We start from the raw sequence: 17,224 nt of genomic DNA, 5'->3' as shown, positions 1-17,224 counted from the left end.
ACTTGAGCTTGAAAACTGGTCACAGTGATCTAGACTTTGTATGATTTTTTTAGGGTTCACTTACTTTCCTTGTTGTGCATCAGCTATCCATATACCAAATCCAAGATACTGAAGGTCAAATTAACGAAGATGAAATATAAAAGCAGCTCAAACATGAAAATATGGTCATAATGACCTAGTTTTTATACCGTATTTCTTAACTGGGCAGTAAAACAAGGACCAAAGAGTATGTTTCCTTGTGTGATTTAGATTTTTAACGTAGCTTTAACAACTCTGTAGTCATCTTGCTAGAATGTCTGCAGTGTGGCAGTTTATAGTGATGTCTAGCACTGAGGCATCATGCTGCCGACATGTAGCTTGATGTCCCACCCAGTCACATTATCCTGACACGAGGCCAACCAGTCCTAACACTAACCTCTTAATGAGGACTGCCAAGCGAGGCAGCTGCTAGAACCATTTTTATAAGTCTTTGGTAGGACTTGGCTGGGGTTCTAACCCGCGACCTCCTGCATCTGAGGCAGATTGCTCTAACCACTTAGGCTACCTGTGCGGTAGGGACCAAAGAGCGTTGGGGTTTAAGAAATTAATGTACAAACCCACGGTAACCATACTGAACATTACCATTTTATTTTAGAGCTGACTAAACAATGTCTGAAGACCTTTTGTACAAAAACACGTTGATATGGCCATCCATTTAGGCCTGAATTACTGGATATCTGAGCCATCTTAACTAGACCTGGGATGAACATGAGTGCAAAGTTTATGGCAATCTTTCAGGTAGTTAAAGAGGAGCAGCAATAATGAACTTGCACTAACAGATGGATGGATGACAGACAGCAGGCCCTCCCACAAGATTTTCTGATCTAGTACCAGTAGAACTAAAAAGAAATGAGAGGATATAAATTGGTTAATTTTATTCACTTTGTTAATTGCTTGGTGATAACAAATGTTTCTTATACAGAAAGGACTGCAACACAAAAATCATAGAAATTACAACTTTCATACACACGAATCTTGTGAGAATTACCCAGTAATCCTGAGAAAAAAAAATCCAAAAAACCAATGTAAGCTGAACAATACACATTTTCAAAAAATGATTGTATCATTTACAAAATGAATCTCATGCATATTAATTCAATAATATAAAAAATATAGAAATTTGTTTCAATCTGTAGTGTCCAATTCTAAACCAGTTTAAAATGTATACAAACAGATGTGTTATATGTTCAAGGGAATAAAATACTGCAATTTAATGGTTCTCGTACTAAATTTTGTACTTGATGTCTGGAAAGTTATTATAATGAGAAGAGCCAAGTGACTGAAAAATAAAACTAATAAAATTATCTGCACTGAACTGTTTAAGTTACAGGTTTTTATAAAGTTAATACATGTAATGCTAGTGCCAATGAGCATAGCGTGAAAACGGCACATTTTATACCCACTCCTTCTGTACTCAATTATATTTCTTCTATCCACCAAAGTGACACTCCACCATACAGAGGGCATATACAATTCTATGTCTCCTTCTGTTAAAACCAATACAAATATTTTTTACAATATGGAATGTCAATATTATAATTTTAAAAGTATGCATGTATGTGTTTGTTGGGGTAACAGCCCCAGAAGCATAATTCTGACTAAAGAGTACCAAGCAAATCAAGGTATCTAAAGAGTATCAATAAAGAAATGCTAGTTACTTTCTACATTCCTGAGGGGGGGGGGGGGGATAAAAAACATGACACATGAATACTGTGTTAGTTACGTTAGAAGCAAAATAAATTGAAGCTTTCACATTAGATTTCTTTAAATCATGAATTAAAAAACCATACATGCTTTATTATAAAGATGCTTAAAGGCTGGTAGTTAGTAATTCAATTTATTTTAAATTTACAGCACAAAGAGCCAAGATTTGAAAAATAAATTTTAAGCTAAGTCTTCAAAGCACCCTTACATCACTTAAAAGCTATTTTCTACAACAATGAGACAAAGTATCCAATATTCTAAACATGTCATTTATTCCAAAGTTAAAACCGTTTATAAATGACATGCTTATCTCCTTATATAATATTAATTAATCAAATTTTTTGGGGGACAAACATGACAGCAACAAAAAACAGAATCTAATCTACCCAAAAAGAAAACTGTATGAAACTTGTATGCAAGCATCATATCGAAATGATACCATTAGCTCAATGGATTCACTTCATGGTTTGGTAAATGGGAGGACAATTTTCTATTGTAAACTTCAAAACAAAAAATCGAACAGAGTAAAGAAAATCGTAAAATTAACATTGCCCTTAGAATATGAACACACACAATATACATCTTGTGTAACTTGAGAGTGACAACTGTGAAATACATGAAGGCATACAAGAATTCTAGTCTATTTTAAGTAACAGTGGCCATATCTAGAAGCAGTTCAAAATCAGTTTTATGAAGTTGAAATGTTCTCCTGTCAGGATGCTGCCACATTTTTTAAAATCCTCTTGAGAAGATTTCTGAAAAGCTGTTTGAAGGGATTTTACTGTTCCAAGAAATAGTGGCTACATCTGAAAGCAAATAAATGTGGTCCAGTGGTTGTTGAGATGAAGTTTAGAATAGCCATTGCTCTGGGCTGCATGGCACACTGGTACACATGGACACCATAGCCTTACTGTAAGATCACTTGGCCTTAGGGTCATGCAAACTAAACAAAGAGGATCCAAAGGTCTTATCAAATAAAAATGGATTTGTAAGTTATCTGGGTGTGGATTTATGAGCGTGTGGTTTATCTTCTTACTGATAACCCTCTAACTCAAGGCAAGCTTGACAAGTGGTAGTGTCTTAAATATTGGTAACTTTATACCCTATCACACTAATGTGTGACAATTTGAGGTATCATGAACTTGTAATAACAATTTGAGGTATCATGAACTGTAATACTCTTGGATTGGATTGATTTGTTTTCCTCAACACCTTCTTGCATAGAAGCAAGGCAACACAGTGTCCAATACCTATTTCCTATGCATCACTAAAAATAGAAACAATTTATTTTGATAAAGTCTTTTCCGTGAGTGACAAAAAGAATTACTAAAATCTGCCTGGCATAAAATCAACAAGAACAATTTTTATTTTATTAAGGTTATGAAAAAATCCTCTCACATTATTATATGAGACGTTAGAAATGTCAACAACTAATTGATCTTAGCCACAAGAATTAGATGAAGCTAAAAAGATATAAAAGTTCCATGCTATTAAAAATACAAAACTTTCCAAAACCATCTGCATACAGGGAACACTCTTTAAAGAAACACAAGTTTGGTAGTCATTGAAAACATTCACTCTGTTGATTTAAAAACCAGAATCTTCTAAATGTTAACAAATCAAAATCTGCACTTTTTCTCATTAAAAGAGCTGCATGAACTATGATTTCCAACAAAATTATTTAGCCCTGTTGAAAATCAGCTCAAGAAAAATTCATCTGTATGTTTGTTTTGCTTTTTATTTATTAAATAAGATATTTCACTTCGTTGTCCAGATAATTTATCTTCTATTAATACTAAAGCCCATATTTCATCCTCCACTGAATAAAGTATACTACTTCAACTGAAAGTCTGAAAATTAGAATTTCACATAAATTATCTCCCTTCAATTCGAAAATCCACCCTACTATAATTATCTCCCTTCAATTCTTAATATATGTATTTTACACAATGACAATAGTAAATATTTTCAATCATATTTCTGTGACGTCATTACAAATAAACCTCTTGTGCCAATGACTATTGCAGTGATATTACCATGCAAATACTGAATCGACAATTTTCTAGGGGAAAAAAAGCCACTAAAAACATTTTTTACTTTAAATGAATATAAATAAAATGAAACATATTTACAATGAGAAATGACTGTAAACAAATTGCATATCTATAATAATGAATACACAAAACATGATTATCCAAACAGGTGAGTTACTTCCCTTCATTCATACATTCAACTACTGTTTGAATACTACCAATAAAATACAAACCTGTTTTGAAACTGGAACAGTTAAAACAAAAAGAAATATGGAAAATTAATTCTAACAAATAAGGAAAGATTAATATAGTAAGTTGATGCACTCTTATGTGATCAAGAACAAATGGTGATATTTTATCTACTGCAAATTAAAGTTCTGGTAATACCTAGATGTTATGTCTCAATTTTTCCACTGCAATAAATGCTCTTTCCAACAGAAGTAAATATGCATTTTTGCAAAATAGAGCTTGTTTTTTTTTTTAAATTAGAGTTTTATTATACAAGACCACCTCGTTTTGTAAGCTGGACTAATGTATTGGAGAGACTTGAGAAAACTTCAGAATCAGAATGAAATTCAGGCTTTGCTTCATCACACTGTGTCTGAAACACTGCACATGATTAACCATCACACTGTGTGTCTAAAACACTGCACACTATTGGCCATCACATTGTGTGTCTAAAACGCTGCACATCATTAACCATTTTTTCATACCAAATTTCTTTGATGATTTTTTGTTGGAAATATTATATGAATTTGAGCTCCAATCCTTCCGAACATAGACCTACACAAGTTTTGTGCTATACACATCTTGAAAAAGGACAGCAGTCAAGTTTTTAAATTTTCATCTACAATAACTTTTGGTGGCGTAGGTGAATGATGTTAGTGACCCATAGCAAATAAAAAAATTAAAAAATTGAAGGAAATATTCCAGTATCAAAATACTGCAATCAAATTTTCTACATTTCTGCAACATTTGAAATACAACTATATATGGATATGAATCAGTGTCACAATTATATGTATACATATTGAATTAATTTATGACACAAATCCCCATGTGTTTTTTTTATGTGTTTACATTTTCTATATTTACTTATGATGCATTTTCAGAGAATCATCTTTAAATATGCCAACATTTTTCCTAATTTGATGTGCAAAGTATTGCAATACTGCTCATTCTTATCCAGAAATTCCATCCGACCAATTGTATGTACATGATTTCAGTACTGAACACATTTCTAAATTGTATCATTGCATCCTTAAATTTCCATTCTAAATTGTGTTTATGTTTACATTCTAAAAACTACAATGTAGCACAGTAAATGTTTCAAGATGTCTGCATAAGGCAAGTTAGAATACTTTAATCGGCACCATCTGTTACAATACAGCAATGATCTATTATGACAGAGATTGTGCTATGTCAGCTGTCAAGCGAAACAATATCTGATCCTGTGTCATGTGTATTATACATTGCATGAGTAAAAGATATCCACTGACTGGAGACCCATTTCACATCTAAATGTTGTAATTTCAAATTTGTGACACTTTTCACATTTAAATATTGTAATCTCATACTGGAGATCCATTTGACATCTAAATGCACCATACAAAATTGGTTCTTACGTATTTCAAGCAGATGTAAAATTGCTACCCACACATACACACAAGGATCAAACAGGGATTCTAATAAAACACATCAGAGAAAATAGATGAAACAATACTTGTAGAGCTTGACACTTTACACTTGTCTTCCTGGTCTAATTCTTTTAACTGGCTTTGAAAAGCATCTGACTTGGTTACAAAAACATTTTTTGATAATTATATGCATTATTTCAATTTTTAATATGCTAATAAACTGGATGATACTTTTTTAAAATCAGAACATGAAATCTTGTGCAATTATTGCTGGGTCAAGTCTTGTTGTTCTTGTTCTAGGGTTTAATGCCATTTTTCAGCACAAGATAGGCTATACATGGCGGCCAATATAAATGGTGGAGGAAGAACCCTGGAAAACCCAGGGAAGAACCACCGACCCATGAGAAGCTACTGGCAGGCCTTCCCATGTACCCACACACACAGAGATGAGATGGCAGTGATCCGGAATGGTGATAGCTTTAGACCACTCGGGGCCCCCGGATCAAGTCTCAAATTAGTTTGGTATCCAAAGAAGCTGTGGATGGGGATCCACTCTCTCCATATATTTTTATGCTGAGATTTTAGCCCATATTACAAATGATAAAGATACTGAAGAAATAAATATTAAGGGATGTTCCATTTAAATATAAATGGTATAGATAGAAATACTAACAATAAAGAGGATGGGTTATCAGAAAGGAAGAAATTTAAATCCATGGAATTTTTATTTAAGAAGCATATATTTATCCAGCTTGAAGGCCTCCAGGCTCAGACCAAGATTATGAAAGATAAATCTTGTGACAGAAAACTACCACTCACTGTAAGTAAACTAAATCAGCCAATTGGATCTGGTTCTTCTGAGGAGAAATTGAGTATAATTGTAGTTAGTAAGAAGCATACTGGATCTTCCCATTCTTCTTAGGGCAAAAATAGCAAAGTGGATACTAAGATGTCACAGAAAGAAACAATCTGTTCACTGTTTGGGAGAATCAAAGTGTCAGACGACTTTCCAAAAACTTAATAATCAAGTTACAAAGTTGTATTGCTTGTTTACGAAGAGTGTCATTCCATTGTTTGATGGAGCAAATGTTGTCTTACAGAAAGAACAATGCATTCATATTATGCACAAGATTCTGTCAAACCAGTTAAAAGATTTCCTAATAAGGTTTATTAACACATTAACACCTGGTGACGAGTTTACGTGGCAGGAGGAAGTAGCCTACTGCCTAGCTCTATAGCGTCAAGGTCATGTATGATGCACTAAAGTAGGTGGTATTATAGAAAGGTAGACAAATGTAGCTCTACAATGATACCAAATAATCTGGAATTTCTAGCTGCACTACAAATAAACAGAGGGACCCGATCTTTTCCCCTCAAAATTTGACCATGGTTGGAATCCAATTCTGTGTCCAGATTTTTTACTTTTTGGTCTCGGATCTAAGGCAGACTGGTATGAACTGCAAATAGACAGATGTACCTTTGCAAAAAGTAGGATAAGATGGGCATTTAGAATAAAGAGTGGTCTCCATACGAAAATAATGTGTTCGTTAAGCAAAAAAAAAAGAAACTCCGACTTTTACCCTTTTGCTCATGCATGAGACAAACAGCCAACAAAAAACATTTCTAACACAACTAGGCATTATTTTATTGGAAGATCACCTGGAAGTTGATTCATTAGGATGTATTCAGAAATAGCTTTCAAAATGTGTTTCCTACGCAAATTTCAGGTGAAAACGACAAAAACCTCCAGGGGTTAATGTGTTAAGCCAGAAATCATTTCATCAGCCAAGCTTTCAACTGAGACTTTCATGACTACATTATATGCTCCAGAAATTCCCATATGGAGATGAAGTGCTTTTAAATGCTTCAGTTGCTGACGTAAATGAGAGACAGTCAAAAAGTTTTAAAAGTGTTAGATTTTTTGTCAAGAGATATCCCTTTCTATTTCCACCCTTGTCTACCTTGGATCATCTTGAAGGAGAATTCCTGAAGTATCAAGTTGGTATTCTACCTGACAACATGCTCAATGCAGACAGAGTTGATGTGCAATGGCACCTTATTTCAAAGCTAAAACACCCAATCACTGGAAGATAAAAATTTCCTCTTCTTTGTTAGGTTATGAAAGGAATATTAGTTCTTTTCTTTACCATTCTAATGCTGACTGTGAGAGATTGTTCAGTATTGTTAACAAAACTAAAACCGACTTCAGATCCAGGCTCTGTAACCCTGTAAATAGTGCTCTACTGGTGTGCAAAATATTCATGGTCTCAGCTGTTACAAAGTGTTTTAAAATGCAACATGATAATCTGTTGCTTTCTGAAGCTAAAAGAGCTACATATGAAAACTTGAAGCAGTAAAGGATATTAAAAGACCAGAGGGGCAAATAACTCATTTGCCATTGAATTTTTAGCATGTTATATGAGAATTATTCCTTTTCTGCTTGGATTACACTTTTTCCCCATCAGGGGTTGGCATGTATGCTTTCACCCATGGATAATGGCTATTCTAATTTCCCTTCAGCAAATTTCCAGTCAGTAACAATGAGTGGCCCAGTATTTCCTAACCAAACAATGGTTTCTCCCTGCATTAAGCAATCTTCAGAGGATATCTACATTGACCGTTCAGTTTATGCAAACTGAATTTTTGCTTTATTTGGAAGGCATTGTTAGATAAAGGATTATCATGTGAATTGCTGTGAAAACATTTCTTATCTCGCTTGTACTTGTCACTCCAGTCAAGGTGACAGTGTAAATAGGTGTCAATATGTCAGCTTTTTTATCATTTGGTTGAGGGTTAAACCAATTCATTTCCTGGATGGTGGGAAAAGATGTGTTATTACAGCAAAAATGGAAATCACCTTTTGTGCCAGTGTGACAGGCATAGTTAGATATCTTTGTCTGTTAAAGCTATCCCTGAAGATATAAGTTCATCTCTGAAAAGATATAAGAGCTACGTCCTTTATCATTATGGTTTGGGGTCATTCAATATTCAAAATATCTCTGTAAAGGCAGATGAAGTTTCAGTCCATTGGTCACAATGAATAACCATATATACTTGTGATTTTCTGTTCACCACAGGCTTCTCACATTAGCAGACTGTCTTCTGAACATGGCAAGCTGAACAAATGACAAATCCAGATATTGTTTTTATAGCAAGACCAAACTAAGATCAATGTATATTTTTAAGTTGGCGATGATTTGATTTATAGAATGAATTAAAGTGAGTAGGAAAAAGTAATTTTGTGCAGAACATAAATATGGGAAAGAACAACATATACCTATAATTATGTTATTTTTTTGTTATTTTTTGTGAAGTGCATTAAAACAATCTTGTTAATGATGATGATGATGATGATGATGATGACGACGATATTCAGTGCATGGTCTTTCTTCAAAAATCATTTTTATTAGGTAAACCTACATACAGTGGTCACCTGTGTGCAATGGACAGTTTTGCCTATTGCCATGAGTGGTTGCTAGTGAGAGGTTTGAGTGCATATACAGTAAAATATGTTGGTAATACCCCTACATAGATATTTATTTAGCAATCTATTTCTTTTTATCCCAGCAATGGAAATTTTAAGGATCTCAGACAAGAAATATATCCATAGCCAAATCAAACCCTAATTACTGCAAGAAAATTATGACTGACTGAACCCTATCATAACAATGAACACAGTTACTGACTGTAAAACTGTATCAAGTTATACATGTGTGTGTTGACACAAGAAACAATAGCATTATGCATACTTTTGATTTGGCATTCAATGGCATAAATTTACACAAAAAATGAACTCTCAAGTTTAAACATGTTAAAGTCACCATTTTTCAACCATATTTAAGCACATCTGAACACAAAGAAAATAAATTAAGAAGCTTCCTGTACAGTTTGCATTTGTAACTGTGAAGTTATTGGGCTCATGCATGCTTTGCACTGTCATGTCCAGCAAAGAATCACACACACATCAGGGCTATACATGACATTTTATTGACTCCAGCGTTTTATCCTTGTTCCATCTCTGTCATAAAAAATTCCTTACTCACACCAGACTTAAATAATTAACACCTATAACGCCAACTAACTCAGCTGTAGCCCAAGTCCAGCCACTCTTCACGTGGTGCATGTTCAAAGAGGGCAGCTCTGTTTTGATTCTCTGCCTTTTTAACCCAATGGCCATACATACGGAAAGCACAATTGTCTACAAGTTTTCTGAGTGGTTTGACACTGTATGGGTTGGTCTGTATCACTTCCTTGGAGATTGGTGGAGGATTGTAGTAGAAAAATTTCAATCGATAGAAGAACCGGACACATATTATCCCAGCCTGCAAATAAGATAATTTTCACAATTATACAAGTTGCATTTGAACAAATTAAAGAAACTTTTTGTGAGATATTTTTATTTAATTTGGCATGAAATCTTATTGAAAAATGTCATTATATTAACTGTTCCCATGTGGGACAAAATTAGGAATCAATAAAACATCAAAGTATTCATGACTCTGATGTAGCAATTGAAAATTAGTACTGAAAAGTGTAAAAGAAGGGAGTAACGTTCAATACTGATATAAAAAAAAATTGTATTAAAAATAATAATAATAATGTAACATACAAATGATATATTAGCTTACTTACAAATTGGGTTAGTAATACCATCTATCCAATGATAAGTTATTCCAGCTGCAAAAGATCACCTTATTACCATGCCTAGATCTCACCATTACTGGAAATCTTTATGATATAAGACTATAGTCTGACTAAACCTCCCCGTTTGTTTGTACCCTTCACGATAACCTTTAATGTGACAATAAGTGCAAAAAACTTAATCAATTTGTTCACTGATTTATAAATTTCTAACCTGACTGTGACCAGAGTGGTCCTAATACTGGCATCCCCTGCACCTTTCATGCCTAATGTAATTTCCATACTAACACAAATGGATAGTTTATTTTCCTCATACAACACAGTGATGTAGTTCATCTATTTGGTAACCGCTGGATAATTTCAAAAGTTACCATAATGTTGAGAATTGAGATTTATATCTCTTCACACAGGAACATAGACATTACATTGCTTGATAAATCCACATGAAAGGCAAATCTGTAGTTGTCTTTCATTCCTTTGCTTGATTCAACATTGTAAATATCAGAAGCAGACGACATAGTATTTCCTTCTATGTATGTACATGAGTAGTCGTACAAGCACCCCATCGCTGAAAATTGACTAGTCCAGGAACTGGAAATGAATGACAAAGCAGGTAATTCTTTATTTACACTGCAAACTTCTGCCCGAAATGAAATGCGCAGATAATAATGGTGTTAGGGCCACCCTGGGCATAATCAGTTTTGAAATTATAAATCAATAAATGAACTAAATTTTATGCATCTTTTATCAAGTTTGTAATTTTTGTTTTTTTAATCAGTAGGGGGTACAAACGGGGAAGTATAGTCAGACTATACCAAGTCTGACTAAGATCTGATAAGAAATATAGCTTATAAAGTGTTGATAAACACAGCCAATCAGAGTGTTGATAAACACAGCACATCAGTTAACAGTATTCTTGTGGAGGAAGAACCTGGTAAAACCTTGGAAAGAACCACCAACCTACAGGAAATGCTGGCAATCTTTCTCATGTACCCACACTGGCCAAGTCCAAGACTTGTACCCAGGCAGAAAGAGATGAGATGGCAGTGATCCGTAATGCAGAGTACTTTAGACTATTCAACCATCCAGGGCCCCACACAGCCAAGACCACAAGACTCAAATGAATTTATCTTGTTCAAAAGCTTGATGATATAAGCCAATATTGCAGGTACGATAAAATATGGATCAGAAATGTGGCTTTAAGATAGCAACAAGGTTAGCCTAAAATACCTGATCTAATGATTAACTAGATGATCTCAATCATTATCAAAACTGACGATATCAACCTGTATTCCAAGTGTGATCAAAACTGAATCTGAAATATGACTTCCAGTATTACCAAACTCTATCAAATGCAAGATCACCTCATTAATATGCCACTATGAAAGCTCATATTTCAAGCATGATCAAGATCAAAATCTTGGATATTTTTAGAATACAAACCTACCAGTATTAGAAAGTCTGAAAAAAATCAGCCAATCAGATAATATAAGCCCATATTCCAAGCCTGATGATATAAGCCCATATTCCAAGCTTGATGATATAAGCCCATATTCCAAGCCTGATGATATAAGCCCATATTCCAAGCCTGGTGATATAAGCCCATATTCCAAGCTTGATGAAATAAGCCCATATTCCAAGGCTGATGAAATATGGCTGCCAGAGTTGTAACAAGGTCAGCCAATTATCAGATACAGACATAATCATCTCATTAATATGCATGTATCTTTCACATTGCCAAAAATGTCCAAGATCTCCAGCATACTGATCACTATTTCAAGCTGGATAAAAAAATTTGACCAGAAATATGACATCCACAATGGTAACAAACAATTGTTCACAGCTCTACAATGGGTGACACGTGACGAATACAGGGCCATACCATAAGTTCACTTGGCCAGATGACTATGTAATTTAATGGTCACTTTATTAAGGTTTTTGGTAAAATCAAAAGCATGATGATGATGAACAAAATCCTTCTGGCATGCCACAGTTTTAGAACAAAATATTTCTCATTAATAACATGTTCTTATTTTTCTTGTTGTTGTCTTAAATAAATTTTGAGAACTTAAAATATTGAAGCATGTTAGAATTTTAATTCAAGATAAAGACTTAAGTAAACCAAATGTTTACACCTATCCAAATTGGGGGGCTTCCAGAACAGTGCAGCTCATGTGTGAAAATTATGGTTGACCAGAGAGATACCTGCTTTATCCTTAACATCAAGTCGTATAGTCTTTTAATTCTTTGAAACAAATTCAAATGCTGCTTAAACATTTTAGATCTCCAGGACTGTCCATTAAGTACATAAGTACAACTGGGATTTGCCTTCATGCAGTCTATCAAGTACACGATTACAACAGAGAATTGCCTTCAGGGCAGTCCATTAGGTACATAATTACAACAGGCATTTGCCTCAAGGGTAGTCCATTAGGTACATTACAACAGAGATTTGCCTTCAGGGCAGTCCATTACGTACATAATTACATGAGATGTGCCTTTACTGCAGTCCATTAAGTGCATAATTACAACAGATCTGCCTTCAGGGCAGTCCATTAGGTATATAATTACATGAGATCTGCTTTCAGGGTAGTCCATTAAGTATATAATTACAACAGAGATTTGCCTCAAGGGCAGTCCATTAGGTATATAATTACATGAGATCTGCCTTCAGGGCAGTCCATTAGTTACATAATTACATGAGATCTGCTTTCAGGGTAGTCCATTAAGTACATAATTACAACAGGGATTTGCCTAAAGGACAGTCCATTAAGTACAAAATTACAACAGAGATTTGCCTGATCTTTATGTCTTCACTTTAAACTGTTCTATCTCCAGTATGTATTTGTTTATTATAAATATACACAACCCAAGCAGAAGTGGTCTTTTTAATCTATCCATCCACCGCTCCATTAATGCCAACATCTTTATACATCTTGTTTCTTCTTTCAAATTTGTTGATTTGCATGTATACAGCCGATTGTTTCTGCTGAAAACACATTTTAATTGTCATTTTTCATTTCATTTCTTATGTCATCTGGCTGGTCATATGGGCACCACAGATGACTTTGACAATCTCCATTTTGTTCCTTGGGATTTTGCAAAGTCCATACTTGTCCACTCATTGATGTTAACAAACAATCTCTTCTTCTGTCTGCCTTGTTTTCTCTTTCCTCTCACTGTGCCTCTATGACTGACAAGACAAACAAGTGTGAGACCTGACCATACCATCATAGTTTGCAGTTCTTTACGGTGGTGAGTAGATCTTAATATGGTCCAATTGCACCTTGAATTCTAATGCGCACCTCATCATTAGGGACATGGTCTAAGTATGAGATTTTCAGGATTCTTCAATAACATCGCATCTCTAAAGCATGATTCTTCTCTCTAGTTCTGCTGTCAGGGTCCATGTCTCACGTGCATACAGGAATATGGAGATGAAAAAGGAGTGCATAAGCTTTATCTTGGACCCAAACATAACGTTGCTGTCCTTCCAAACAGGCTTTAAGCATAGCCAGTGCAGTTGTTGCCTGTGCTATCCTGGATGAAAAACCTCAGGTTTTCAACCTTATGAGAGGTAACAGCACCTAAATACTTGAAGCTTGTCACTGTGCTCAGCTTCAATCCATTCACTCTTATTTCCTTTTGGATGCCACTCAGAATGTTGGTCATCGGTTTGGTCTTTTCAGCGCTATCTCCATCTCAAACCTTCTTTATGCTTGGTTGAGATGGTTAACAAAGATTACCAGTTCTTGTTCATCTCCTGCAAAGCCATTGATATCATCAGTGAGGTACAGATTGGTGATTGTCCTGCATGACACTGCTCTCATGGTTTTCCAATGCATCAGACATGATCCGTTGCAGGTAGATGTTGAAGAGAGTGGGTGACAGAAGGCACCCCCGCCTGTGGTTCTGTATCAAGCACAGCCCACAAGCCTGCATGCAATACCCTGTCAATGACAACATGATAAGAGATCCTGTTGATTTTGCAGATACTTTTCAGAGTTGTTGTTGGACATTATAACAATACTGTATGTATACTTTTCTTATAATATCTAATTATAACATTTCAATGTTTGCTGCACTAATATGTCTTCATTTGTCTCATCAACCACATTATAGAAGTACATATTATTGTTAATGAGAAGAGAGCTTGAAATAAGCTTATATGTAAGTGTTGTTCAATCTTCTATATCTCTTGTTTGATTATATGTACTTTCCACAAAGACTTTTGTACATAAATGCAGTGTAAACCAGGGGTCTCAAAAAAGCAGCCCACGGGCCACATGTGACCTGTGAAGCTATATCCTGCGGCCTGAAAAATGACTGGCGTCTCAATGTGTCATGAGAGATAACAAAGGTGGTGCAGCCCTTGGGCCATCGAAAATGCCCTCATGGTGGTTAGAGTTTGAGACCCAAACATTCGCATCCAATGCTCTAACACAAAATATGCAAAGCTTTATCAATTTTGTTTTCATTATTTTGATTTATTCGCTACTCCCCTATGCATCTTTAATGCATGTGACCTTCCATCAATCAAGTCTGTCATCTAAGCTAACCACACAAGATCAAACTCCAGCAAGTTGGTCATCTAAGCTAACCACACAAGATCTAACAGCAAGTTGGTCATCTAAGCTAACCACACAAGATCTAACTCCAGCAAGTTGGTCATCTAAGCTAACCACACAAGATCTAACTCCAGCAAGTTGCTGCTATTTTCCTAATACCTTTACTCCTGCTTTATTCAAGTACTGATGATTACACAAAAGATGGTCAAGATCCGTTTTATTTAATTCATACACCTAAGCAGGTTACTTGTTTTACACCTAAGTAGGTTACTTGTTTTACAAAGTTCTGGCAATCCATATATTATTTTGTCAAACCAAAAACAAAGCAATAGACATAGTTTTTTTAAATGCACTTAATACACAAATTCGCAAAGTTTAAAAGTTGTGCCTTACCAAAAAAGCTGTGCTGGACCTTTTTGGACTTGTGGCATAAGGAAATCTCCAAGTACTATGAAAACATATAAATTGGCATACACAGGAAGAATTAAGAAAAGATTTGACACGACAGATGACCAAATTCAGCAGAAGAGTAAAACATCCCAAAAGAAATTATGACCATCTTTCTGCAGATGGATCACTTCCAAGAAAAATTCAGATACTTGCGTATACAAACTTTATATACTTATGTATCCAAACTTTATTTACTTATGTATCCAAACTTTATATACTTGCGTATACAAACTTTATATACTTGTGTACTGAAACTTTATATACTTGTGCATTGAAACTTTATATACTTAAGTATCCAAACTTTATATACTTGCATATACAAACTTTATATATGTGTGTATAAAAATACTTACTACTTGTGTATAAAAAAAATGTATTGCTTGTCTATACAAATGCAAGCAACACCGACCCGGATCTGCTGCTGCATCATGCACAGACAGATCAAGGTCAATGTTGTTTGTTCTACTGATTACTCTGAAAAACAAACACAGTCCCAGATATCATGGCACATTAAGTAACTGAAGATCTAGGTCATTGTAGGTTGCAGTTGGACCCAACCTTTAAGTAAGTATATACAATCTGAATAACTTTTTTAATGACTTAAAGGTCATCTAATGCTTCCAAAATTGTATTTCTGTCTATTACAACACAGCACCTAACAATTCATTTTCATTACACATGGAAACATTTAAATTCCACAGTATAAGAAAGACAGGATTAAGAAGTTTGCCATTTTGAGCCTGGTACAACTTCAATGCATATTACTAGTGAAATACTTTGTAGAATGAAGAAAATACAATTCATAACAGCAGATTTGAAAATGTCATTAACCTCATCTAAATCTGACCTAATCTCTCACTGACTAACCATTCCAAAAGGTACTTTCATTCAAACTTGAGTACTATCTCTAAAGTACACCCGCATCCACTGAATTATGGAAATGATGATAGACTGGTGATAGCTCCAATGAATATTGTTGTGCTTACAAACAATTGGTCATCCTTGTGGCCAAAATCGATATATAAGAATCTGTTATGATAACTGTTTCAATTTTTTTATATAGCAGCATCTGTTTTTATAAACCAAAAGTTAACATAAATATATATACCAACACATTAAATTTCCAACATCAGTCATGTTATCTTAGCCTGCATGGATGAAGATCACAGATCCTTATACAGAATTGGGTTAAAAAATCAGAGAGACCCTTTACAGTGGTCAATGCTTACATCTGTTCTGTACAGGTCAGGAATTTTGCATTAGGAATAGGTCATAAATCTAGTGGTCAACAAGAAAGTAAAACTACAATTCCTCTCTGATTTGATGGGGATAAATAATGGATTGAGTGACTTGCATTGATGAAATTCCCAACTAAAAAAAACAAAACCTGTTATCCAGTTTATATTTATGTACAGAAAGAATTACTGCAGTGTGTGTGCTCTTATTCCTTCTGGGACTTAAAAATGATCCACTGCTTGTATCTTGTTAGTGAACAAAAACATTTCTCATGTTCTTTCATCTGGGCTGTTAAAATGGGGTTGGGGGTGTTGAAGTAGCACTTTATTAAATATGGATAATAATGGTGTGATGGTGGTAATAAAGTTATTCTTATTGTTTTATGTTGACTGGTATAATTATTTATGGGTGATGGAGTCTTAAAAAAGAACGCCTTTAAAAAATACCCACCCATTAACACTTAAAATCTGGAACAGCTTTGATTAACAAGGGGTAGGTTGGTATGCATGTACATGGTTTAATGGTGTCGATAAATCATGTCTATTTAATGTTTATGTATTATATCTAAACTAACACGTGTTCACATTTCACGTCCATGTACTGATTTCGCTTCATTCCATGCTGCACAAAGAAAGTGCTTGCAATGAGAAAACCAATACACCTTGGGCTCACTGGCTGTGGCTTGCATTATATCCAGGCTTTTAACAGACATTAGACAGAACAGTAACTTTACAATATGAAAGGACTTGTAAAGGAGTTGTCCACTTTGTGGAGCAAGATCTTCAGCTGCAGAGGTACGTGAATTATAAAACTGCATGCTTTTTGCTATCCATATTAGGATAGAATTGTTTGATATATTGGACGTCCTAATATTTATTCTAAATTTTACAGGTAGTTGAACCCACGTCATATAGCG

At 34.7% G+C, this 17,224-nt stretch overlaps 1 protein-coding gene across 5 annotated transcripts in view; it reads right to left on the bottom strand.

The window, feature by feature from the left end:
• Positions 1–899: 899 nt before the first annotated feature.
• LOC149775729 (phosphorylase b kinase gamma catalytic chain, skeletal muscle/heart isoform-like) overlaps positions 900–17,224 on the bottom strand; it is a 108,366-nt gene continuing 92,041 nt past the window's right edge. For all 5 annotated transcript variants that reach the window (XM_089943965.1, XM_089943966.1, XM_089943968.1 and 2 more), the window contains one exon: positions 900–9,735. In XM_089943965.1, coding sequence (XP_089800091.1) covers positions 9,496–9,735 — 240 coding nt within the window. In that variant the 3' untranslated portion in view covers positions 900–9,495. The remainder of the gene's footprint in view (positions 9,736–17,224) is intronic.

The sequence above is a fragment of the Sinohyriopsis cumingii genome, chromosome 19 (genome assembly GCF_028554795.1).
Source record: "Sinohyriopsis cumingii isolate HCF-2022 chromosome 19, ASM2855479v2, whole genome shotgun sequence".
In the NCBI taxonomy this organism is placed as follows: Eukaryota; Metazoa; Mollusca; class Bivalvia; order Unionida; family Unionidae; genus Sinohyriopsis; species Sinohyriopsis cumingii.
The sequence above is the reverse complement of the archived record's forward strand: the minus strand, read 5'-3'. Positions and strand labels throughout refer to the sequence as shown.